General features: G+C 44.8%; 1 protein-coding gene across 2 annotated transcripts in view; it reads left to right on the plus strand.

Moving 5' to 3' along the window:
* Window positions 1-20,125: 20,125 nt before the first annotated feature.
* Window positions 20,126-27,167, plus strand: part of LOC119379361 (uncharacterized) — a 33,300-nt gene continuing 26,258 nt past the window's right edge. Inside the window, exons 1-2 of one of the 2 annotated variants that reach the window (XM_049411955.1) lie at window positions 20,126-20,242; window positions 20,687-20,778. In XM_049411955.1, coding sequence (XP_049267912.1) covers window positions 20,192-20,242; window positions 20,687-20,778 — 143 coding nt within the window. In that variant the 5' untranslated portion in view covers window positions 20,126-20,191. Of the gene's footprint in view, window positions 20,243-20,409; window positions 20,513-20,571; window positions 20,779-27,167 lie in introns of those variants that run through there. The other variant, XM_037648671.2, reaches the window with a different exon arrangement.

Consider the following 27,167-nt stretch of genomic DNA (forward strand, 5'->3'; position numbering starts at 1 on the left):
CGAAACTTTCGAATATTCGCACACTCCTACTATTTTCCTCTTTTGTTCACGCCACATCAACATCATTATTCGGAAAATTGGAGCGTTAGAATTTTCTGCGCAAGGCACTACTGCCAAAAAGGTCAATTCCAGCACTTGTCGAATGAGTGCTGCAGTGCTACAGTTCACCTGCCGAAGCGGGGGGGGGGGGGTACCCCACTAAAAAATGAAGGAGGGCTGCTCCCCCCGGCCCCTTCTGACTTTAAGCCCTGTATTCGTATTCGTGCAAGCTTGGATGTTTGTCACAGGCGTGCGCAACAGGGGGTGCGAAGGTGGGCGAAGGTTCATCGCAGCGCTCCCCCCTCTTCGGTGACTAGGGGGGGGGGGGCGCCCCCCCTGCCCCCCCCTCGCACGCCTACGGCCTTTGTGGAGGCTCTCTCTGTGTACGATAGCCGTTTTGCTGCAAAGATGTTATCGCTGACCGTTTGTGCAATGCCGTCTTTACCTCGTCTGCCGTCTTTACCTCGTCCTTTGTGTTTTTCGCGCTAGTAGATATGTCCACAGTTCATGACATCAGTCTAGAGTGCGTGGTCAGTGGTGATGGCTTTGAAGTTTAAACTGGTGTTGGCTTTGAGGTTCGTGTTGGCCTTGAATGGGCCGAGCTGAAAGGCAAAAAATTAGCCGCGTATCTGCGGACTCCGCTGCAAATGTCGTCGAAAGACGATAGTCTTCTGCCGGCCGTACTACATGAGTCCTCCTCCTCTATGTTTAATCGCCGCATCTGGCTGATAGCGTCGCATTTGCAGCGCAGCCCAAAAAAACACTAGCATTTTCGGTGCAGCCTAAGAAACACTAGGGTCTTTTAGAATGAGGTATACGTATATGTATTTTCTAGTAAAGGAACACACCACCTAATACTTTCGTATTGATGTTGCGCCTCAGTAATGCGTAACATTTGCTATTTGATCGACAATGTTCACAAGAATGAACGGCGCTACCAGTTCAAGATGGCTGGGTGTTCAGCAAGTGGTTAAACTTTGGCCGGGTGGCTGAATCGGGTGACAGACAGGCAAACAGAAAGACAGACAGACAGACAGACCAAAATTTCTGCGTTTAAGTTCCCCAAGAAAGACTATCGTCTTTAAAAACGGTTTGCCACTTCTTGGCTCATACGTCCAGCAAACGTGGGCAGGCTCGATCGAAATAGTCAAGATCAAGAGAGGAGCATCGCCAACGTTTGCCTGTCCTTTTTTTTTTATATGTTCGCGCGCTATAGCTGTGTGTACGCCGTTGTGGACAGTCCGTCGTTTTCTTCTTGAGGCTCATATGAGACATGCGAGCACCTTATTTAATCTGTCCCGCGTTAGCTACGCAGCGGGCACTGATGATTAACGGATACACACTCATTGGACTTAAGAGTGCGACCCTTGACGATTGCCTGTTTCCGAAAGGGTGCGCTGCTCGTCGAGGCCAGGCCCACCGAACCCTGCTAGCTTTCGCGAGCAAAACCAATCTGGCATCACGTGTTACTACTTATTTTTGTCCGCGTGTTCTTTGTGTATACACACCAAATAAATAATAATAATAATAATAATAATAATAATAATAATAATAATAATAATAATAATAATAATAATAATAATAATAATAATAATAATAATAATAATAATAATTATTATTATTATTATTATTATTATTATTATTACAGGTGGTATTATGTATGTGGTGTACGAATTGTGTTGCGCATTAATTAAAGCAGTGCTTCGTGGTATCTGTTGTCATGCGCAAAGCGATCGTAACTGGTCATGGCAGAGGTGTCCGCCTCCATCACTGAAACGGAACAGCAGGAGTACACAGCCGATGGTAAATGCGATCAGTTCCACGTAGAGGTGACAGCGGTGTAAAAAATCCCAGCATATCCATGAAGTGAATGATGACGAGTGGGCGAAGCTCCGGGGGATCATTAACCGTGAATCCCCCCGTACATTGCCAACTCGATCATGCAAAGACGTGACAACACGTGTGTACAGTACATACAAAGTTGTTAATTAATCAGACTGCGTATATGGTGTTGAGATGTGGGCGGCGTTTTCCTTTCATTATGACCGCCTTATGATCGGTGAAATGTAAAGCCAAAGGTTCTTGTATGGGATCCAACCGCCTTATGATCGGTGAAATATGGGTGCAGTACTAGCAGTACTGCACCCATTTCACCAGTACTACCAGGGTGCAGTACTAGCAAACAAATTTAATGAGTACTTTACCTCACTAGTTGACCGTAGTCATAATTGTGATTCATCAGGTTATTTGCCTCCTGCTTTAAATAATTCTGTGTTTGCTAATCCTACAGACGCGCAAGAGGTCATCAGCGTTTTTCAACATTTCAAAATGAATAAAAGCGTGGACATAGATGGCTTAAAATTAGAACCTATAATATATATTTTAGATCTCATATGCGCCTGCTTAGTACATATTTATAATCTCGTGTTCACTACTGGGCTGTTTCCCCGGAGGATGAAAAACGCTAAAGTAACGGTTATATATAAGGGTGGTGACAAAAGCAATTTAGGAAACTACAGACCAATTTCGATTTTGCCAGATTTCTCTAAGGGGTGTGAAAAACTTATTTTCATTCGGTTGTCTAATTTCTTTAATAAACACGACATTATTACCCCGTCACAATTCGGTTTTCATTCAGGCCTCTCAACCGAAAGTGCCTTACTATACCAAAAGTAATTGATTCTAAGAAATATAGAAGCAAACAAACTTACCCTAGGAATATTTCTAGATTTCTCCAAAAGCATTCGATAGAATAAACCATGATATTATGGTAGAAAAACTTCACTGTTATGGCGTTCGCGGTACCGTTTTAGCTTTAATAAGAAGGTACTTATTTAATAGGAAACAATGTGTATCAATCAATCGAGAGCTATCATCAGCCATGAACGTTAAGAATGGTGTACCTCAAGGTAGCATTTTGGGACCCCTATTATTTAATATTTTTATCAACGATATTGTACACATTACAGCTCTGTAGAATATGTAATCTACGCGGACAATACCAGTATATTTTTTTCTGGGGAAACGGCTGATGACCTCATTGTTTCTGCTAATGAAATACTAAATGAAATATATGCCTGGACTGTGGCAAATTCTCTACACACTAATTGCTCTAAAAGCAAGGCTGTACTGTTCCGTGCGAAATCCAAGTCATTTGAAACGTCTCACAAACTAATACTTAATAACGTCGAAACTAAACTTTCTCAAACAGTTAAAACTCTCGGTGTCCATTTTCACGAACACATGGCATGGAATTACCATGCCGAACACATTATTCACAACCTTTTAAAGTTTTAGGTGTGTTGCGTCGATGCCAGAACATACTACCTGTGAAACAAAAAATATTAGTATACAATGCTCTTTTTTCTTCGCATTTACATTATTGTCATCTGGTCTGGTCTACAGGCTCTAAAGCATCTTTAAAGAACCTGGTCGTGTTACAAAAAAAATGCCTTGCGATGCACTGAAGGTGTATCCTATAACGCACACACTGCTTCAATATTTGCAAAATATAGAATTTTAAGAATTACCAGTTATTACGAATACCAGCTTCTGTCAACCTTAAAATCAAAAATACGCAGAGGAAGTATCCTTTTACGCATTTTGGCCACCTTGCAACCAAATCCTGCCAGTCGCGTTACTCGGTATACGGAGACTTGGCATGTACCATGTCCTCGCACGAACTATGGATTCGAAACACTACGTTACCGTCTTCCAAGTGTGATGGACAAATGGAAACTAACAATTGATAATGTGCGTATACTGTCTAAAACTGAAATGTTAAATTGGATGTGCTGATTGTGTTGTTCATGAATGTTGGGTAATTTCTGTAATGGTTATTTAGTTTCAACCTTTCATACATTGCTTTGTTATGAATATTTTTGCTTGTATTTTCAGAGTTGTCATTCTATTATTTGCTGTCATGGGCCACATGCGGGTTCTTTTTGTATTGTCGCTTTCCGCTGCCTGTAATTTTTGTAATTTTTGTAACTTTGTAATTTAGATTTTTTTCTGGGTGAAGGGGCCAGTCAAGCTGTGAAATGCAGCTTTTTCCCTTCGCACCAAACCACGTATACAGTGTATTTTCATGTACTGTCACGTGGTTGAATAAACTCAAATACAAACCAGAAATTTGAGAAGACGAGGTCAATCGAGGGTTATCCAGTCCCTCTGATCGAGCCTGAAGGAAGTGCGCAGCTGGGCAGCCTTCTTTGTTTCTCTCCAAATTTTTTTTGCGTGCGCGGAGGGAGGCGAGGGTTTATCCAGTCCCTCTGATCGAGCCTGAAGGAAGTGCGCAGCTGGGCAGCCTTCTTTGTTTCTCTCCCATTTTCTCTTTCTTTCCTCCTCTCTTTTTCTGTTTTCGTTTTTCCTCTTTATCTTTATTTCTATTTTTCTTCCTATCTTTTATTTATCTCTATTTCTCGCTTGCTTCCTCTTTTTCAATTTTTATATGTGGTTTTGCCTGCGACCACTCGTCATCATTCACTTCGCGGACATGCTGCGATTCTGAAATTTTCCTCATTAGCATCATCATCAAGGCGCTCGAAGAACAAGCGGAAGAAGACGACTCTTTGGCGCGAGAGCGAGTGCTTCCACTAGCGTGTCACAACGAGGGAGGGACATGGCTCAACCCCAAAGAGCTTCGCCCCTAAAACCACCCCAGCCCGAAGACTCCTAAGCACAACATCCTTCGCCCTAGTAAGGCGACGTGGGAGTGAGCAGGCACGCGAGAGGACGTGCGTCCTGCCGAAGAAATTTTTTTTGCGTGCGCGGAGGGAGGCGAGGGTTTATCCAGGAAAGGAACGGACGGAAGATGTGTATTGTGAGGGCTTTGTGCCTGGTGGACAGCGGCAATATGAGGGCTCGCAATATGGCTTTGAATCTAGAGTGGCGTATCTAGGGTGGCGCATGATAGGACACGTGCCCCAGGCGCAACTTGAGGGGGGGGGGGGGGGCGGGCGCTTACAGGGGTGGGTGCATATCTTGTAGGTTAGGCGCGTTCAAAACGTATCCACAAAGCGCGGCACCAGCCAAAACCAAAATCTCCCTCGCACAATGTCGCCATTCAAGGTGTCAGCGTGCTATCGAAGAACAGCTAGAAACAACAACAACAACAAATAAAGGCAATCTTCGTAAATTGCGACAATCGCTCGGTCTTTGCCCTTCATATGAAGGGAAAAGACCGAGCAATGAAGTCAGGTGCTGTTAGCGTCACGGATGATGGCCCTGAAATAAAACTTAAAACGCAAGACGCACGGTTAAAATGGAAAAGGAAGTTATTACGTTTAATTAGGAACGCAAAACTCGTAACACAAAGTCTCATACGCACATTCGCTCTCGTTTTCCCGGCCACAGGTCCGAGCACGCACGCACGCACGCGCGCACGCACACACACACACACACACACACACACACACACACACACACACACACACACACACACACACACACACACACACACACACACACACACACACACACACACACACACACACACACACACACACACACACACACACACACACACACACACACACACACACACACACACACACACACACACACACGCATGCACGCACGCACGCACGCACACACACACACACACACACACACACACACACACACACTCACACACACACACACAGACGTGGTGGAACACTGCTGTACATCATAAGCGAATGCTGAGTTATGATTTCTTAATCTTGCTTGGCTTTTGGAACAAGAGATTGGTTCGTATAGATCGCGGCCAAAAATACTGCAGGATTGAAAACTGAGCTTTCACGAGGCTGTCTTAGACATGAAAGCTCTCCGAGATTATTTTCGTGACGAAAAGGAAACGCTGGTGAGCGAGGAGGCGCTTGATGAAGGGCGTGGTCGCTGTCAGGAGTGGGGCAGCGATGTTGAAAGGCGTTCGAGACGAAAAAGTCGGTGAAAAGTCGAAATGAGACGGGTTACCAGTGAAGCAGGAAATGGGAAAGGACCATTAAATCCACACTCGACCGTAATCGACTCACCTGCACTACACTGATGCAAAGTTTGCAGTGGCGTACCAACTTGTTCGCGAGTGGGGGGGGGGGGGGGCTGGCCTCCCCCACTCCGTCTGCCATATATATACAATATACAATATATATATATATATATATATATATATATATTCGGTGCTGGCTATCTAATGTTACAGCAAAGCAATAAACATTACATATGTACTCCTGTCACACCGGCGTCATGGGCGTGCCTTGACGCCCATGACTCCGGTGTGAATTTTTCAAGGCAAGTTCTTGATAAAAATATCCTTACTGGATTGCGATCACTGATAACACACACACACACACACACACACACACACACACACACACACACACACACACACACACACACACACACACACACACACACACACACACACACACACACACACACACATGTATATATATATATATATACACACGAGGATGAAGTTCAATGGATCCGTCCGGTGGAAAATGCAGTTGAGAAAGGACGACAAACGTGCGAAACAAATTTTTAGAAAAGCTTGTTCCGCACGTTTGTCGTCCTTTCTCATATATATATATATATATATATATATATATATATATATATATATATATATATATATATATATATATATATATATATATATATATATATATATATATATATATATATATATATATATATATATATATATATATATATTGAGAGAGAGAGAGAGAGAGAGAGAACAGTATTCTACCTCAATTTGATCAATTTGATGTGATTTTTCATATGCAGAGTTAAAATATGGTTATCAGTGTTTAATAAGGTTATAGAAAAAGTACAGTCAGTCCTACGTAGCTTACACTGGGACAACCATAATATACGGGTTATGCATGTGATAGTATTGAAAGCAACAGTTTTTATACATCACCCCCACAACTTTATGCATGAATACAATTATGTCGATGGCAGCCTCGACAGTAGTATAGATTTGCATTATTAAAAAAATTTCGTTAACGTCTAGAAACTGCTCACTAATAATTTCATTTTTTATGTAGGTAGCAGTGGCTGCACCTTTTCTTTTCCGTAATTAGTGTTACACTTTCTCGCAGATATTCAGGTTTGCGTATTCTATATTTTGTCTTGGTTGCTCCCCGTCGAAATAGTGTTTCTAGCGCTTCGTTATTATTATTACTATTATTACATTACTATTATTGTTAACTTGTCAACCAAAAGTTGTTTTTAAGTAAGAATTTGTGGTATTAGAAGCGTAGCACATTCTTTATGCTTATCATGTTTGTATTTGCAACTTTGCTTGGAGCGTGCGAACTTCATAGTATAGAAAACAGCGCAAACGAAGACAAGAGGGACCAAACAGGACCAGCGCTGTTCCTGTTTGCTCTTTCTTTTCTTCATTGTTTTGCGCTGTTTTCTACTTTGCTTCGAAGGCCCTTCAAGTATGTGCGCCTATGCAAACGGTGTAAGCACAAATCTTTTTTTTTTTTTTGAAAAAAAAATGTGGGTGATCATAACGTTAAACTACCCCGTATTGTTTCCATCCGCATTGGCCGTTAACTGTTTATCATTGGTCGAAATTTTCTGGCTCATGCACACTGCAACTGCTCGTTACGCGATGCCACAAATGACCACAAAATGATCCATTGCATAATGAACACTCATGCACGACTACATAGAAAATAAGAGACTACACTATTTTCAATACGGCGTATTTTTGGTCATTGGTTCATCGCCATTCGTCAAAAATTTTCGGTGTGCCTTAAAATCACCTGCTTGTTATGCGACGTCTCAAATCTATGAAATCTCGCGGTGTTAAAATTACGTGTGCACATTAAACAGCGCATTACTATGCTGAACAATACCTAAACATTTTTTGGAATAGCCGGACAGTGTCTCATTCTGAATGTAATTCAAGAAGGCTGCCCGCCGATCACATTGGCAGCGGCTACGTATATCAGCTGGCGAGATTTTGAATTGTAGTATAACGATGTTGAACAGTTTGTGCGCGTGTATACAACTCTCTGAACTCATTCTTCCTGAGAGAGAGGGAGGGAGGGAGAGAAATAAACAGCACTGCGCATGTGTGCTTCTTTGCCGTCGTATTTTGCCCTGTACCAGTCAATTCGAGATCACTCAAAACCATAGGTCGGCAAAAAATGTGGAGCTCACTCAGACTCACTCACGAAACATAACTTACCCTCAGGGCTCACTCGGACTCAGACTCACCATACTTTTCCTCATCCGGACTCACTCGGACTCAGATTCACTATAATTTTTCTCAACCGGACTCACTCGGACTCAGACTCACAAAAATTTTATTCACTCGAACTCACTCAGAATCAGACTCACGGCTCGATCTGAGTCTGAGTGAGTCTGAGTGAGTCGACTCATGAGTCCGTTAGCATTTAATTATCTTTTTTCTACCATAATGTCAATGCTCTTTAACGCCAATATCTCGCATAATCGGTGCGCTACTTAGCACCTTTTGATCTCGTACCTTCAAATACGAGTTATCTTAGTTTTCAGTTCAATAAGGACCTTTTTATTGAAAGTCATGACTCACACGAGATATTTTTATCAGTAACTTCCCGTGAAAAAGTTTGCGGGGGGAGGTCAAGGCACCTCCCCCCCTCTCCCTCCTCAACTCACGCCTCTGATCAATAAATATTGAACTGACGTATGAACGGTAGCGCGTTGAAGTATGCGGGAGTATACCGGGAGCATAAACGTGAGCTGACATAGCGCTGATAGTAATGCTAAAGTTGAGTAGATTGGACCATAGGTCGGCAAAAAATGTGGAGCTCACTCAGACTCACTCATGCAAGATATTTTGCCCTTAGGGCTCACTCGGACTCAGACTCACCAAAATTTTCCTCAACCGGAATCACTCGGACTCAGACTCACCAAAATTTTTCCCAACCGAACTCACTCGGACTCAAGCTCACAAAAAGTTTACTCACCCGGACTCACTCAGACTCAGACTCACGTCTCGATATGAGTCTGAGTGAGCCTGAGTGAGTCGACTCATGAGTGAGTTTGCCGACCTATGCTCAAAACCAACTAGCCCGGCTGTCAATTCAGTCTCCTTAGTCCAGAAAACCCAGGTCACAGGGTCGAATCCCGGCCGTGGCCGCTGCAGTTTCGATGTAGGCGAAAATGCGTGAGGTCCGCGTGCTTAGATTTAGGTGCACGTTAAAGAACCCCAGGTGGTCGGCATTTTCAGAGCCATCGTCTCTCATAATCATGTCGTGGTTTTGGGACGTTAAACCCCAACAATTATTAGTCCAGAAAACCGTGGACCTTGACCATTTCCCTGGTCCGGTAGATCAACTTGCGGGACAAGCTTTAAAGCTGGGCTTCCCAATGTACTCGAGTCCACTGCCTTATTCCTCACCTTGTTCCAAGCCGCCGCGATCGCTGCAAGCTACCATATGATAAGCAAGGCCGACGTTTTTAGATTAATCTAAAAACGTTGGCAAGGCGACGCAGGTAATCGGCAACTCAAGCGGAAACATTCTTTACCGCCCCCAATGCGGTCCAACTAAAACACTCAACAGTTCTACACACTCATCGACTCATAGCAAATTGGATATACACAGCAGCGGTGATGCTATTCCTTTCCGATGAAAAAAAATGAATTTCCTGAAACAAGAAGACCATTTGATCGGTCTATGAAACGTTTACTGCTGCCCGTATTTGCGTCGTCGATTATGTAAATTTCAGGCCAGGCAGAACAGAATAAAATGATGACAGAGTGCTCTAACGTTAAGAGCCCCTACTCACCGGTATATAGCCTTCTCTGCAATGCTGTAGCGCAAAGCGCGAAAGCGTCCCATAGGCGGTCCGCACCGCAGAGAACCTACAGTGCGTGGTCGTGAGACACGGGCGACGATCTCTACAGCAGAGGCGCAGGATAAATTTCATTGTATAAATAAGTGTTTAATGTGTAGAAGTAGGGTAAAACTTGGCCTCAATTGATGGTTTCCCAGTCTGCAGTTGACAATGACCACTGTCGAAAGCCCCCCCAACTTTTCTCAGTGGGAGGGCTAGCGCCCCCCTTGCCCCCCGGTAGATACGCCTATGAAAGTTTGGCTTTTTTCTCGATGGCAAGCTGTCCTATGGCATCGACAAGAAGCAGCTAATGGTAAATATATCTACAGCTTTGGAGAGTTTTACCGTTTTGGCGTTGACGAACATGATCTCTTTGAAGAGATTTTATATCGTAGCCCGCTGCTTTCACGCCGCGGGATGACCTGAAAGTGTTATTACCTCCCCCAATTCATTGTTCAGTATGGAAATGAGAGCGTCTTTCCCAACTTTCGCATCGCCACTCAGATGAAGCTACCATAGCACGCCCCGCCACGGTGGTCTAGTGGATATGGCGCTCGACTGCTCACCCGAAGGTTGCGGGATCGAATCCCGGCCGCGGTGGCTGCATTTTCGATGGAGGCGAAAATGTTCGAAGCCCGTGTACTTAGATTTAGGTGCACGTTAAAGAACCCCGGGTGGCCGAAATTTCCAAAGCCCTCTACTACCGCGTCCCTCATAATCACATCGTGGTTTTGGGACGTTAAATCCCAGATATTATTATTAATAACCATAGCACTTTCCATCGCTGGCTGAGATGAGATCCCTCATCAAGCTGAAGTTAATACTCTCGTATATTTGCGGGCCCCAATGGGCCAAGACAGACTTGGCCGCGTGTAGAGAGCGAAGAAACGGAAAAGAATGGACTTTGATGACGTTACAGACTGAATCGGTGCAGCGAAAGCAAGAAAAGTTCTACTGTAGTTATTATGGAGTGCCATCATGAAGTGCCACAATAATAATCAATCAATCAATCAATCAATCAATCAATCAATCAATCAATCAATCAATCAATGATTTATTTAACGTGCCCAGGAACAACCGTAAGGTCTTTGTGCTGGCGCACGCAAAAAAAAAAACAATAAAAATAAACAATACAATACAGACAGTTTTCAGAAATAAAAAGAGCAAAAACACGTAGACAAAGAGAAATGAACACAAAAGGGGAGGAGTAAAGACAACACGAGAAATATTGACGGGGCATAAAAAAATCGGCAGATCCCACGCACAGTGGGAATCGATGTAATGCGAAGCAGCCAGCAAAGAGCTGCATACATCGCCTTGTTTGTCTTTGAGCCAAATGAAATCATTCATGCCATGACATCTAGTCCACCATATATCGCATGCTTGCCATGCACGCATGCATGCACAATCTAGTATACACCATGCCAATGAAACGCATATTCTGGTATATACAATGCATGACCTGTCGCTTATGTTCATCACGCACTCGAGTCGTGCCATACGAATTTCGGTATATATCCAGTTAACAAAACGGCCGGAAGCACACCATGACAGTGGCATGTAAATCATACCGTACATGACATGCATAACATAATTCGCATGTTAAGACCTCTCATTTATGTTCGTCATACAGTGACATCGCGCAACATCAATTTTGGTGTATATCAAACGAGCGAAATGGCCGCGAGTGCACCACGAGTATAGCATGTAAATCATGCCATACATGACATGCATGTCATGATTTTCATGTTAACACCTTTCATTTACGTTCGTCCTACAGTCGCTTCGCGCAATACGAATTTTGGTGTATATCAAGCTAGCGAAACGGCCGCGAATGCACCATGAGCGCGGCATGTAAATGATGACATACATGACATCATGTCATGCTTCCATCTTACCACCTCTCATTTACGTTCGTCATGTAGTCGCGTCGCGCAATACCAATTTTTGTGTATATCACGCAAGCGAAACGGCCACGAATGCGCCATGACCATGACATGTAAATCATGTCGTACATGTCATGCATGTCATGATTTTCATGTTACCATGTCTCAATTACGTTCGTCATACAGTCGCTGCGCGCAATACCAATTTTGGTGTACATCAAGCTAGCGAAGCGGCCGCGAATGCATCATGAGCGTGGCATGTATATCATGGCATACATGACATGCATGTCATGGTTTTCATCTTACCAACTGTTATTCATGTTCTCCATAGAGTCACTTCGCGCAATACCAATTTTGGCGTATATCAATCAACTGAAACGGCCGCTAGCGCACCATGAGCGTGGCATGTAAATCAGGTTGTACATGACTTGCATGTCATGATTTTCATGTTACCACCTCTCATTTACGTTCGTCACACGGTCGTGTCGCGCAATACCAATTTTGGTGCATATTATGCCAGCGAAACGGCCGCAAGTGCACCATGAGCGAGGCATGTAAATCATGACATACATGTCATATATGTCATGGTTTTCATGCCAGCACCTGTTATTCATGTTCTTCATACACTCACATAGCACAACACCAATTTTGGTAGATATCAAGCAAGCGAAACGGCCGCGAGTGCGCCATGAGCATGACATGTAAATCATGTCGTACATGTCATGCATATCATGATTTTCATGTTACCACGTCTCATTTACGTTCGTCATACAGTCGCTGCGCGCAATACCAATTTTGGTGTACATCATGCTAGCGAAGCGGCCGCGAATGCATCATGAGCGTGGCATGTAAATCATGACATACATGACATGCATGTCATGGTTTTCATCTTACCAACTGTTATTCATGTTCTTCATACAGTCACTTCGCGCAATACCAATTTTGGTGTATATCAATCTACTGAAACGGCCGCTAGCGCACCATGAGCGTGGCATGTAAATCAGGTTGTACATGACTTGCACGTCATGATTTTCATGTTACCACCTCTCACTTACGTTCGTCATACGGTCGTGTCGCGCAATACCAATTTTGGAGTATATCATGCAAGCGAAACGACCGCAAATGCACCATGAGCGTGGCATGTAAATCATGACATAAATGTCATGGATGTCATGGTTTTCTTGCTACGACCTGTTATTCATGTTCTTCATACAGTCACATAACACAATACCAATTTTGGTGTATATCAATCTAGCGAAACGACCACGAGTGCGCCATGAGCGTGGCATGTAAATCATGTCATACATGACATGCATGTCACGATTTTCATGTTATCACGAGTCAGTTATGTTCTTCATACAGAAATGTCTGGTTATACCAGTTTTCGTATATATCCCTTCATTTAAACGGCCTCGGGCGCCCAGAGACCATGTCATGTAAATCATGCTGCACATGACATGCGCGTCATGATTTGCATGTTAGGACCAGTCATTATGTTCGTAATGAATTCTTGTCACGTCGTACCAATTTTGGTGTATATGAAATTAACGTAACGGCCACAAGAGCCTAAGGTCGTGGAATGTAAATCATGCTGTTCATGACATGCGTGTCATGATTTTCATGATATGACTTGTCATTTATGTTCGTAATAAGGCCATGTTATGACACACCAATTTCGGTATATATCCGATTAACGAAACGGCCAGGAGAGCACAAAGTCGTAGGCGGCTAGATAGATAGATAGATAGATAGATAGATAGATAGATAGATAGATAGATAGATAGATAGATAGATAGATAGATAGATAGATAGATAGATAGATAGATAGATAGATAGAGAGATAGATAGATACGCTCAAAGTCGCAGAAGTTCGCTAAGAAATGCTTCGCATTTAATATTAGATTGCATATATACAACTATGTGGAAAGACTGAGAAGGGAAGACTTTGTACATTGTGCCACACTATGTCAAAACAGTGCAAAGCTCGGATAAAAACAATGATTGTGGGCTATGAAAAACGTCAAGATCAAGAAAATTAACATTATAGAGACTTTGTATTCTGTGAACGGTAGAGTGTTGGAAGAAGCAGGCGGGTACATGAAACGGTCTGTTCTCTCTGGTTAACTTACGCGGAATTCGAAAATTTACACAATTGAGAAGTACAGGGCAGGATATGATACCGTGGACTAGCTTGTAAAGAAATAAGAGATCAGAGCGATTTCGTCGGCAGTGAAGTGATGGCAGTGATAATAATTCAGCAGTACTTGAACGAGATCCAGAGTCATTTTTAGCAAAGCGATGGTTATATATGCTGAGGAATTTTTTCTGGACTCGTTCAATGGTGTTACCGCTGGATTGAGCAATGCCATTCCATATCACGGACGCATACTCAAGTTGCGGAAGACATATTGCCGTGTACAATTTGTGTAGGGCCATGGGAGACCTGAATTCTCGAGATATTCTACAAACACATCCGAGAGAACGAAGGCCCCGCATAGCAGCACGCTTAACGTGAGAAGAAAAGTTTAACGCGCTGTCAACAACAACACCAAGATCACTGATTTCATAAACCTTGCATAACGGCACAGAATTGACAGAGTATTGAAATGACACGCTAGATGTTTTGCGAGTGATAGACATGAATTTTTTCTTCGAGGTATTCAGAGAAAGGTTATTACCGTCGCACCATTCGGAAAAAGAGCGCAAGTCTGACTGCAGCAAGCGACAGTCGTTAACTGAATGAATTTCCTTAAAAATCTTGATGTCATCGGCATACAAGAGGAAAGAAGAATTACGAATGGCAAAAGAAACATCATTAACGTAAATTAAAAATAGGAGTGGGCCTAATACCGACCCTTGAGGGACCCCACTAGTCACTTTATACAAAGAAGACGTTTGGCCATTTACGGCAACATAACAATATCTATTGAGCAGATAGCTCTGCAGGAGATTCACAACTGACAAGTCAACATCAAAGTGCGCAAGTTTAACCATAATCAGCGTGTGGCTGACTACGTCAAAAGCCTTGCTCAGGTCACAGTAAATTACGTCAACCTGTCCTCTCTGAGAAATAGGTGTGGAGATCTGCGTCATGAAACTAGCAAGATTTGTGGTAGTTGAGCGGCCAGCGAGAAAACCATGTTGATTAGGAATCAATGAGTTTTTCACACTAAAAGACAATATGTCGTGAAGAGCCAGCTCAAAGATCTTTGATGTGGCACATAGTAGAGAAATCGGGCGATAATTAGAAGCATCTTAATAGAACTTTTTGTTGGGCTAGTTGGTACATGCTTACTGAAAAACCAAAAAGACGCGTACCATCAAGGAAAAAGGTAAGGAAAGGACAGAAAGGGCGTCACTCGCAACTAACTTTATTCCCAGAACATCAGCATCATATATAACCACAGCGACCCTGCGCGCGCACATCGCCTCACAAGCTCGTCAAAAACCCGCGACAACAAGATCAACTAATCGCAAAATGAATCGATGAAACTAAATTCACCCCCACGCAGAGCAACAGATGTGTCACTAACACAGCATTCTTTCTTCTTTCTAATATAGTATGCTTCCATAATTTCACGCGCTAAGACATCGTTACTCTTTCCAAGAACGGAAACACTGGCAAAACCAGGCTCACACTTGCAGGAACCACAATGCACAGGCAAATGTGCTGAAAGTTTATTTTTCACGGAAAGTTCGTGCTCCCTCATCCTGTCGTTTATGCACCGGCCTGTTTGGCCGATATATAGCCTACCACAACTAAGCGGGATCTCGTACACCACGCCAACCGAGCAGGCGACAAAAGGCCTTGCGTGCCTCTTCCCACACGGGGAGGGCCTCGGTGCAGAAGAAATGCGTGGGCACAGGCTAGCCAACTTGCGGGGCGCCGAGAACACCAAGGGTACCTGTACCCTTGGTGTTTTGCCAGTGTTTCCGTTCTTGGAAAGAGTAACGATGTCTTAGCGCGTGAAATTATGGAAGCATACTATATTAGAAAGAAGAAAGAATGCTGTGTTAGTGACACATCTGTTGCTCTGCGTGGGGGTGAATTTAGTTTCATCGATTCATTTTGCGATTAGTTAATCTTGTTGTCGCGGGTTTTTGACGAGCTTGTGAGGCGATGTGCGCGCGCAGGGTCGCTGTGGTTATATATGATGCTGATGTTCTGGGAATAAAGTTAGTTGCGAGTGACGCCCTTTCTGTCCTTTCCTTACCTTTTTCCTTGATGGTACGCGTCTTTTTGGTTTTTCAGTTAGAAGCATCTGTTTTAGAGCCCGACTTAAATACTGGAAAAACACGAGCAGTTTTCCACATGCTTGGAAATGTGGAAGTGTCCAGGCAGTTATTAAATATCGTAGTTAGTACTGGGACAAATATACTACCATAAGCTTTTAGTATGGCGGAGGGGATGCCATCTGGCCCACATGATAAGGATGGTTTTAAGCGCTTAATGCATTCGCAGATAAGATTTTCATCCAGCGACAAAGCACTGGATGAGCTAACCGCCTTGGGCTGTTGTCTGATATCAGTGCTAGAGTCTGAGGCCTTATAAACGGATGAGAAATGCGTGGCAAAACAGTCAGCGACGGCATGCACTTCTACCCCATTTGAGTCCAGTAGTCTGAAGGGCTCTCCGCTTTTGCTGGACCGTTTACGTACATACTTCCAAAACTCAGCAGGCCTGTCAGAGGCGCTTTTTTCTAAGAATTCAATATACAAACTATGATCCCGTTTATATAGGCGTTTAGAGAGAGTTCGAAGGAAGCTGAACTCTTCCTTCCACTCGCTGGATGGAGAACATTTAGATTTCCTGTGTGCGTGATCTTTATGCTTCAGTGCACTGATAAGTTCAGATGAGAACCAGTGGGGATATTTACGTTGTTTAGGTGTATATTGGGGAATAAAATTACGCATGCTGCTCAGTACAAGCTCCGTAAACCGATCAACCTGCTCATCAACATTTGGTTTGTCAGTAACCTGTGACCACTCAACGGTAGACAAGTGATGATAGAGGCCCGTGTAATCACCTCGCTTGAAGGCAAATCTAATAAAAAAAATAATAATAATAATAATCAATCATTTATTTAACGTGCCCAGGAACAGCCGTAAGGTCTTTGTGCTGGCGCACGCAAAAAAAAACAATAAAAATAAACAATACAATGCAGACAGTTTTCAGAAATAAAAAGAGCAAAAACACGTAGACAAAGAGAAATGAACACAAAAGGGGAGGAGTAAAATAAGACAACACGAGAAATATTGACGGGGAATAAAAAATTAGATTGCATATATACAACTATGTGGAAAGACTGTGAAGGGAAGACTTTGTACATTGTGCCACACTATGTCAAAACAGTGCAAAGCTCGGATAAAAACAATGATTGTGGGCTAATCATTGTAATAATAATAATAATAATAATAATAATAATAATAATAATAATAATAATAATAATAATAATAATAATAATAATAATAATAATAGTAATAATCAATATGATCATCTTGAGGCACGCGAAAAGATATTTGCCATGGGTCGTCAGACCGATCGATACGCCAATGTGAATCCAGTGTACATTGACACCTGTGTTGCCATTCGTGATGTGCATCGCCACTCGCAGATTTTCATCAATGTGTGAACTTTCTTGTTCTCCAACAGCCGCCAAGGAAAATATCCAGATGTGTAGAGGTAGCATCTTGCATGACATCGTGCATGCTTTCAAGTTCCATATTACCTGAGCGCTAGCTTCCGTAGATCGCTTGAAATCATGTCTGGCAGCATTTGTGTAGACTTGGCAAACTTTAGCGCATGCTGTATCGAACATATATGCACATGCATTAAGCGGCAATACATGCTGTATCGTTGCGTCGTAATTTCGTTGGTTCGTAGTTGTGATGTTGGTGAATTCACAAGGCGGCATCGACTCTCGTTGATTGTCTATGCGAGAGTCACGTTGAAAATGTTCATGCAGCGCAGCGACAGCCGGAACAGGTTGTTTTTTTTTGACGATGTGAAATTATCAGCTCTGTTACTGTTCGGCGTAAGTATAGCTTATAGTTTTAAATGCGAAGCATTTCTTAGCGAATCCTAGGCACTTTGAGCGTTTCTTTCTTTCTTTCTTTCTTTCTTTCTTTCTTTCTTTCTTTCTTTCTTTCTTTCTTTCTTTCTTTCTATCTATCTATCTATCTATCTATCTATCTATCGATCTATCTATCTATCTATCTATCTATCTATCTATCTATCTATCTATCTATCTATCTATCTATCTATCTATCTATCTATCTATCTATCTATCTATCTATCTATCTATCTATCTATCTATCTATCTATCTATCTATCTATCTAGCCACCTACGTCTGGGTGCTCTCGTGATCGCCTCCTTAGCTTGGTGTAGATCAAATATGGCATGGGAGGGTAAGAGGGTTTGACGAATATGAGTGTCTGGTCATGAAATGAATAATTTGAAAATCCTGTCGCGTAGGTCGCCAAACCCTTTCCTCTAGACACGTGTGGCACATACCCGTACACGACGGGCCACGCTAAGCGGGTATGCGCCACAGGTGATCGACAGCTTATACCTTCCCAGGAACGGCGAGAACCGACGTTGGTAATTCAAATGCGAGAACATAAAGAAAAACCGACGTGGGCAGCGTTGACTCGACGAATGCAAAGCCTAAAAATCAGATCCGATCAGGAGTCAAACCCAAGCATTTTGCTTGGCAGTCTGGTATTCTACCGCAGAGCCACGCCACGCCTCGAAACTGCTTTGGAAAAAGACCCTATGCAGGCGTAATGTCGGTGCAACGTCAATTGTGGCTGCAGTGCGTCTGCAGTTGGGGCTATCTAATTTTATAACAAAGCAATAAACACTGCATATGTACCCCTATGATACAGGCGTCATGTCAGGTTAACGTCAATTGTGGTTCTAGTGTTGGCTCCGCTTTTATAGATGTCTAATAAAAATTACATTTGTAATATTCCCACGATTAAGCAAGCTATATTCAAGCGGTGCTCAAGCCCGGAGAAATACGCTAAAGAAAGTTACTATGACATTCCCATCATCGCACCGTAAAGTGCACTTCGTCTCAATGATACTGGCACCTGTGCTCTAAAGTGAGTGCTGACGTTACGTCAGACTATAAGATACCCTTTAAAGGGCCCCTAAACCACCCAGAGGTCGAAATTTAGTTGTGGCGTTGCAGTTGTGTTGCACGCGCTTTCTCGTTTCGCTCTTTCCTTCGCTAGGCAGCGTTCGTCGGCTCGTCTATCCACCCCTCCGAGTGTCCTTCCTCAGCGTCCGAGGCGGAAACGCAAGAAGCGCGCGCATCTGCTAGCAGAAAACAGGCTCTTTTCGCCAACTGACAGCGCCTCTTGATCGCGACGTCACCTAATCATACAGGTGACGTCATGACGGCTGTTGTCGATAGAGGAAAGGCACGGAGAGGAGCACGCGGGCGTCTGTTGGTGCTTTAGGGGTCCTTTAAACGCCAGTTGACGCGCTTGGTAAGGCGACGATGTGCATGCAACTACTACGCTTACAAAAGTACGTCGATCTACCTCGTAACGCTTGGCTCAAAGCCAAAAAATGCAGCATAGGCAACTAATCGCTGATTGCTTCTCATGAAATAGATTCCCACAATTGGTGGGATCTGCCGAATTTTTTTCAGTTAACGTGCCTACCGGCGGTCCCAGCGCCGCCTTATCTAATAGTTAACTGAGTCCATCTGGCCCTCCTCGCTGTTGTTGAGCCGGTGGAAGGGCAGGCCGTACACTAATCTGCTCATTAACGGAGCCTGCACTGATCTTAATGTGTCCTTCTCTTGCATGCCCTTTTTATGATATGTGATACACCGATTCATTCTGGAGGTCTGATTTACTGTGGCTTTTAGAGCTGCTATCGTGTGATTTTTCCTACCGTTACAACGAGGATGCCGCAGACCTTAGAAACATCCAAATGAACGTGTATACAAATCTATCCAGATCGCATAAAATCCATCCTACACTGTGCCAGGACGTCTGTCCGTGGCGTGGCGGCAGGCCAACGTTCTTCCACATCTCATGGGGGTGTGAACCAGTAGGTTTAGATAACTTTATAAACCATAGCATAGACAAAGGAGCAGGGGAGAATCATCTCGCCAGCTCGGAACCGGAAACGCGCGCGATTCGCGCTCAGGTCCGCCGGGCGGCAAAAGCCAGTGCAGCACCACCGCTCCTGAGTTCCCTTCTTCATCTTAAGTGTTACATTCTCATCCTTTCGCTACCAGGCCGAGTCACTTCTATTAGTACCTGCTTCTGCGCCGGATTGGGCGGATTTCTTTTGCCGACCAGCGCAAAAGAGATTGTTTCGTTCGTCCTGGATGGCGAACGATGAAGTTGCGCGTGAGAAGCACGTGCATCGGCCGCCACTCGCTCCTCGTGCCCGATCGCTTTCGGCAGGAACGTCAACATGCGGGACTCCAGCGAAGCCCGCCGGGTGATACCGTCGTCCTCTGCGCCCGTAAGTTGACATTCGGCTTCTTGATGACGAATTGTCGCTTTTGGTAGCAAGACCCATGTTCAGCTGCGGTCATTCACAGGCGCATGCCTGTGACATGACCGACGGTGACGCCACCGCGTAACTCGGGCCACGCGGTGGCGTCCGAGGCCCGCAGCGCGCCGCCGATCGATCGCGTCGTGAGTCATTGCGCGATGGCCGGAGCTAGCGGCGTGCTCGCTGCGAGCCGCGCGGCGCGGCGGCCCCTCGGACGGCAGCCGAGCCCATGAGCAGGTAGGCCCCGCTTTTGCCGCGTCCTTAGTTGAGCCGCCGAGCCGTGCCCTGTCCCCTAGGTCCGCGGGCTGCTCTGCAGGCGAGGCCGAAACGCGGCCGTTGATGCGGGCTCCGAGCCCCGTCGGCTGCCTTTCCGGCGTCCGGCTGCGCTCAGTGTCGGAACGACGCTCGCAGGCCATGCTTCAGCCGGACTCCATGAACGCGGAGACCGCCTCGCTGCCGGGCAACCGCCGAAACCCACTCGATGTCTTCACCAGCATGTTCAGGTGAGCGTTTCCTTGCTCTCGGGTGCCACAGTGCTCTGCGGGGGTGGGCCACCCGTACGCCTCCGGCTCTTCCGGTGTCGCTTTCAACAATCATGCCGTGCGGTGTGAAGGCGTCACAGTGAGTGCTTCGGGGAAGAACACGCCCACTAAAAAATTCACTCTTTCCCAGTAGCCAAACTGTTCGCATGACGGTGTGCTCAGTCTCCAGGCGTAAGAGGAAACGTGAGAAAATCTCTGCATTGAACGCCGCAATTCCTAGTTAATTCCGTTTCTGAAAGATATACGTTGGTACTCTTCAAGGCAACGTAGACGTTCTGAAAGAATGACCACCCATCTGTAAAACTGGCCATTTTTCATTCTTTTTTCATTTGCCCACATTAGCGAATGCTGGGTTTAAGCGAGCTAGCTCCTAAATTCTTGACAGACGGCACTTTTGTCTAAATACCTGAGATTATTTGTTGAACCAATGGGCAGAACACAACTAAAACGTCCTTTTAAAACTCCTTGATGCCAGTGTACGTGCTTTTATTACTAGTGGGCTGCCACGTTAAGCATTTCTACTCCACCAGGTAATGGAATAGTTCCGTGCATATAACAGTTGTACATTGCCGTGCGGCAACGGCTAGACTCCGTTTTCTGGCAGAGCTTTGCTTACCTGTCCCATGCCACGCTCCGCAAATATGTGCATTCTTTCTCATCTTCATCAATCGATTACTTTATTTGCCAGCCTCTGCCAAGCAGACGTCTCGTAGGATGCAGCGCGTTTCATCGAGCCTTAGGAAGGGGTTGAGTTATCATTTGCGTAATTCACGATTTGCATCGCGATGACTGCGCCAACACTGGACTGTATATCGTGTATCGTGTATATACCGGTGTCGCACAGTCACTTTTCATTGCGATCGGGCCTGATCCGGATCGAATTTCTTGATCATGATTGGCTCCTTTACGCGAGCTGCAGAAGGTAGCTAATCAACGTTGAGAAATTGGGTTTAATCGCGATCAGCAGTGCACCACGTGACACAGGTATAAGCCTCGAATGGAGTGCTGTAAAAGAGAGGACACGTTTCCTTTCATTACGACAATACCAACGCGTCCTTGAAGGCGCATGTTGCAATTGCCTGGTCGAAGTCGGCTAGTTAGAATTAGCCTCATGTCCATTTTCTGGAACTTACTCGCTGATGGAGTGACATCATATGCCTTCAAGAAAAAAAAAACGTGCCTGGAAATTCATTAGCGTTGTGTTGATTAATCTCAAAAACCTCAAGTAGACGGAAGGAATACAGCATGGAACGGCCGGCACCCTTACGAAGGGCTCGCCCGACCTCAATTCGTTCCATGTCATGTTCTCGCGTTGTCAGTGTAATTAAGTAAAGCGCATGAAATGGACATTTATTAAAATGGAACCATGGATTATAATCCGTGGGGCCATTTTAATAAATGTCCATTAGTACTTTTAATAAATGTCCATTAGTGTAGTACTATAGTATTCACAACAGAGATTCAATTGATTCTAACATGAATGAGTGGCGATTCCTCGAGCTCCGTTGATATTCATTTACCGAGTGGCGACGTTCAAAGCGATCTCGATAGACTTGACGTCACAAAATACCAGTACAGTACAATCCCGTCGATACGTTTTTCACGGCAACCGGAAAATAAAACGTATTATGCAAAAATCGTATTAACGAAAGAGCTTTAAAAAAAAGAGGAAAATACTCCGTCAGCAGCTCAATCTTACTGAGCTACATTGAAGTAACTGGTCAATTCGCGCTGCACTTTCTTCCCTTCGACGTCTAGCAGTAAATTCCTCAGAAAAGTAAGAAGAGAAGCTGCAGTTTGCTCCCTCAGCTCTGCATTCGCGACGAAGCTACGAAGTGCGTCTAAGTGTTCTTGTGCGTCGCTCGCTGTTTAACAGCTCACCACCATTGTTGAACACATAATCATCATTGGACGGGCTGCTAATAAGCGGGGCTGCTGAGGTATGCGCCAAGGGAGCAAGTTTGACCCGCTGCAACTTTCCCTCCGCAAGGTCCAGTCCGAAAGAAAACAAGCTCCGCAATGGATGCAAGAATGAAGCGATGACGTGCTTCTCGCAAAGGCCTGCCATTGGTCCTCGGCTTTCCGAGGGTAATGGCGGGAAGTAAACGGTTCTTTGAATCCAACATCGGGGGTCCTTGGTCGACATTATCGTCAAGAAACATGCGTAGCCATAGCCCTGGGCATTGAAAAATGACGTCAAAAGTCCGAATTAGTAAAGGTATGGGGCAGCCCCCGTTTAGGTGAGTAGACGCGGGCGGCCGCCGTCCGTTCCATCCCGCGTGCATTGCCTGTGCTATCTGCCGTTTATGAAACCTTGCCTTACGTGGTTTACGGAAGAAATAACATAACTTAGGAGGGCAGAAACGGGCAAATCCGAGTGGCAGAGGGCATGAAGACCATTCGGAAAATCTCGATGCAAAGTGTACCGACACATGCCACAGGGTGACCACAAACACGGCCTAAGCTTACCACTCACACTTTCTATATAAAATTAAGGAGGGCTTTAACTGTGATTCGAAGAAAGAGGCATACAAATTTAGGTGTGAAGCGTGCAAGATCGAATATGCTGGACAGACGGAAACCGCGTGCCGCCAGCGCGGAACGCGGTTCGCCCCAATAGTTCAATAAATGATAGCAACAGAAATGAATCGGAGAATTACGCCAAGTGAGCTCGCAGTTCCTACAGGCCGTGGCCTCAAGTTGTCCAAGTGCGCGCGCAATAGAAGCAGGGGCGGATGCAGGGTAACCACGGGAGCGCCTCGTTGCATGGCGTGCTACACTGGTAGTGAAGAAAACCAAGAAGTCGCGGACGTGGCATCGCGATTCTCAGACTGAGCGATGTGTAGCGATGTGAACCTTCAGAGCACAGGAAATATGGATGGGCTTCACCACTGCCAGTTGCCTCTCTTTATTCGACTTGGCTCTTCCAGCAAAAGGTACTTATCTTCGTGCACGGTTCCGGTCTCCCATTACCTCTATCCCTCAGGGGCGGGGGGCCGCAGCCCCCCCCTCCCTCTCAACAGAGAACAACCTCTCAACAGAGAACAACAGCCAAAGTACAACGCATGCCCCCTGTACGAAGTTGAACTCACTTGTTGTGGGTGCTCCCCAGTAAAAAAAAATTCTGGCGCCACCCTGCTATCTTTGCGGCAACTTTTTTTTTGTTACACCGTGCCTTGCAGTCAGCAAAGTACCGCTGCAGTGAACCTTGCATAAACTTATTCCATGTTTTGGCCGTTGTTGTACACATTGTGTGTGCCACCACCATCGACGCACAGTATATGCGGCTTCCAGACCTCACGTACACGCACAATAACTTTTTCTTGTGCGAGTTGATACTGGTTGAATGACATGCGCAAAGCTCAAGAAACGTAGCGCAACACTCGAAAAGAGACGGCACACAGGAGGAGAAAGAGAGACGCGCCCAAACTTTGCGGAAATGGGAACGCTACCCCACTGCTTTCAAGGCTTCAAAATACTCTCGACCACAGATTTGTACCCCGGAATATTGCTCCCCATCAGCAGCTTCGTTCTGCAGCTGCCATTCAACTCCCTTTTACGCCGAGAATGTAATGCTTTGGTGTAAAGGCTAACGGATTACAGCAACGCATTTCCTCTATATAGGTAGCCACAAGCGGGCAAACGAGGATGAGAATTTGTACTGGCACTTCCCCCCTAGCGCGTGTAGAGATGGGCCGTACCTTGATGAAATATTTAGGTTACGTACATTTGTTTATAAAACATTTACACGTCAACAGCCTTACGCATATTTTTTTTTTAATTTACGATTCATCTGCTATATGCGGCGCAGGGTGAAACGTAAACGGAATATACGATGGCCTTCCTCACGATGACGTAAGTAACGCGAATGCAGCACGTTGACTTGCCCAAATGGCCTATAAGTGCCGCAGCTGCTTTGGTGGCGTACGTATTGCTGAGAGCACTGCCTTTAAAAAATAATAATAAAAAATAAAAAAAACGACGACACAGAGTTTCTGATTATGACGCTAAATGCCACTGCAAATCTCGCCCAAGGTCGCTTCGCCCCTTTCTACTTTTTTTCTCTTTATTTTTTCTGTACTACAGGCGCTATTGCAAAACAGTTAGCGCCGTTCACGACATATCGAGTCACAGCTTAGCGATACGAACGCGGCAACGGGCGCAAATAAGAAATGACGCATACGAGGACGGGTGCATTTCTTACACTGCGGTGAACTGCAACGGATACTACCAACAAGCGTAATAAGCGATAGTTCTCCTAAATTACGCACCTATACCTCACCTATTCCTTTCGGGGTATATATATATATATATATACACTCGAAATTTAATTTTGTATGTATGTATGTATGTATGTATGTATGTATGTATGTATGTATGTATGCATGCATGCATGCATGCATGCATGCATGTATGTATGTATGTATGTATGTATGTATGTATGTATGTATGTATGTATGTATGTATGTATGTATGTATGTATACGCACAAACGCACGCACGAACATGCATAAAGCATGGTTGAACACCCCCCCCCCCCCCCCAATCGAAAAAATTTCTGGCTACGCCCCTGCTATGCCTCCCCCCTCTTTCCCTCCGCTATCGTATAACTATTGACGAGCTGGAAACCCCATGTCAGATTTTAATTTCTCGTTCGCATGCCTGACATAGCGTGACATAGCACTTTATTACATGCCTCTCTACTATGCTTTATTCCAAAGTTGTTTTTTTTTAGGTACCCGATGTTATCTATGAATGAAACAGAGTTCCACCATTAGAAGCGTTACAAATGACGAACAAACACGTGCTTTAGAGTTAAAAAAAAACAGAAATGAAATTTAAAGTGAGAAGTGGGCATACTTTGCATAGAGGTGTTTACAAGTATGCGCGTTTCGGACTTAAAATTTTCTTCATGTGCTGGATAATGAGCAGCTCGTAGACAGCAGACGAAATCGCACATGCGAGGTTGTGTCCGCAATGGGCGAGGATGACAAGATTTCATATCGCAGTGAACAAGACAGTTGTGGCCACGCAGCGTAATGAGTGGCCTGCTGGCACGCGGCCTGCCTGCTGATATCCTTTGAAACAATTGTTGCTTCATATCCGGTTGCTTGGAGCTGACGGCACCAAGAGAACAGATCTTTCCTGAGCATTTGCAAATAATTAAAAAAAGTGTGAATAGGAGCTTTCCTCTGGCCATAATTATTTGCCCCTGGTGACCAAGCTTCAGCTATTAGGTGATATCCACAAGGCAGCTAGCGTTCGAGCGACAGAACTTCGCTCTCAGTTCTTTCTCGAAAGAAATAAAATCTTTGGGGCACAAATTGATTGTGGCAGGACGTGTAACGGGACAGAGAGTAACGGGACAGTAAGTGGTTGTTTACTTGAAAAGTACACAGATACGGAGAAAAGAAAGTATTTAATAATGGCCGCTATCTAGCTCAAGCAGCTGACAACTGAAAAGTGGTTAATGGGGTAGGAGTAAATGACAGCGACAGAGGGGGATTATTTACAAATGTATACTGAAGGATGTGATGTCTCGTGGTTCGCTTGTGATGTGACCTACGCGATAGAGTTCGTCACCCAGCCCCGCATTTTGGCACTGTATGTCACGTACAGCAGCTGGCCATTGAGGCAGGACTGCTCGAGAAAGTTGCCGCGCATGGAACGGGCCGGCGCTGTCGGCCGACAGCCTGCGCATGCCGTTTTCAACGCAGTTGTCCCTCTCGTGGTGCTTCAAAGGCTGCAGGGGGCAGAGACAAGTGCGCGAGGGTCTTCAGAGAAAGAGAGAGAGATGTCGTTGAAGGGCAAAAAAAAAAAAAAAAACATCTCTCAGTTCCCTGAACCACGACAGCAAGCTTTCGTCCCCCCTCCTCATCCAGTGTCGCGCGCCGGCAAAAGTTAGGGAGTTTCACGTCCCAAACGTTGTCGTCGTGGTCGTGACTGAGTGGCGTCCACTGGTGGCTGAAATAGAACTACTCGCAAGATGGGGACTGTGGAACCCCCACCCGCCACCCTGCGAGATTCCGCTGAACTGATTTGCAGTACATACACAATGTGAAATATGTCCACGAGATAAAGCAAAAGGAGACTCGTATGTCTCCTGACGAGGCCTTCACCCCATACTTACATGCCTGACAGCCAGGAGCAAGACCATTTTAAGTATGAAAATAATTACAGTGCTCATTACACAGTATGCAAACAAGAATTAACACAAGTAAAAAAAAACACTGAAACACGAATATCAGGGGAAAAAGTTATACAAACTCGAACAGCTGCATGTAATAGTCTTTGCACAAGCTTTTCACAAGCTACAATGCATCTGTTTGAGCCATACAATATGAAGAACAG

This window comes from Rhipicephalus sanguineus, chromosome 1 (genome assembly GCF_013339695.2).
Source record: "Rhipicephalus sanguineus isolate Rsan-2018 chromosome 1, BIME_Rsan_1.4, whole genome shotgun sequence".
Lineage (NCBI taxonomy): Eukaryota > Metazoa > Arthropoda > Arachnida > Ixodida > Ixodidae > Rhipicephalus > Rhipicephalus sanguineus.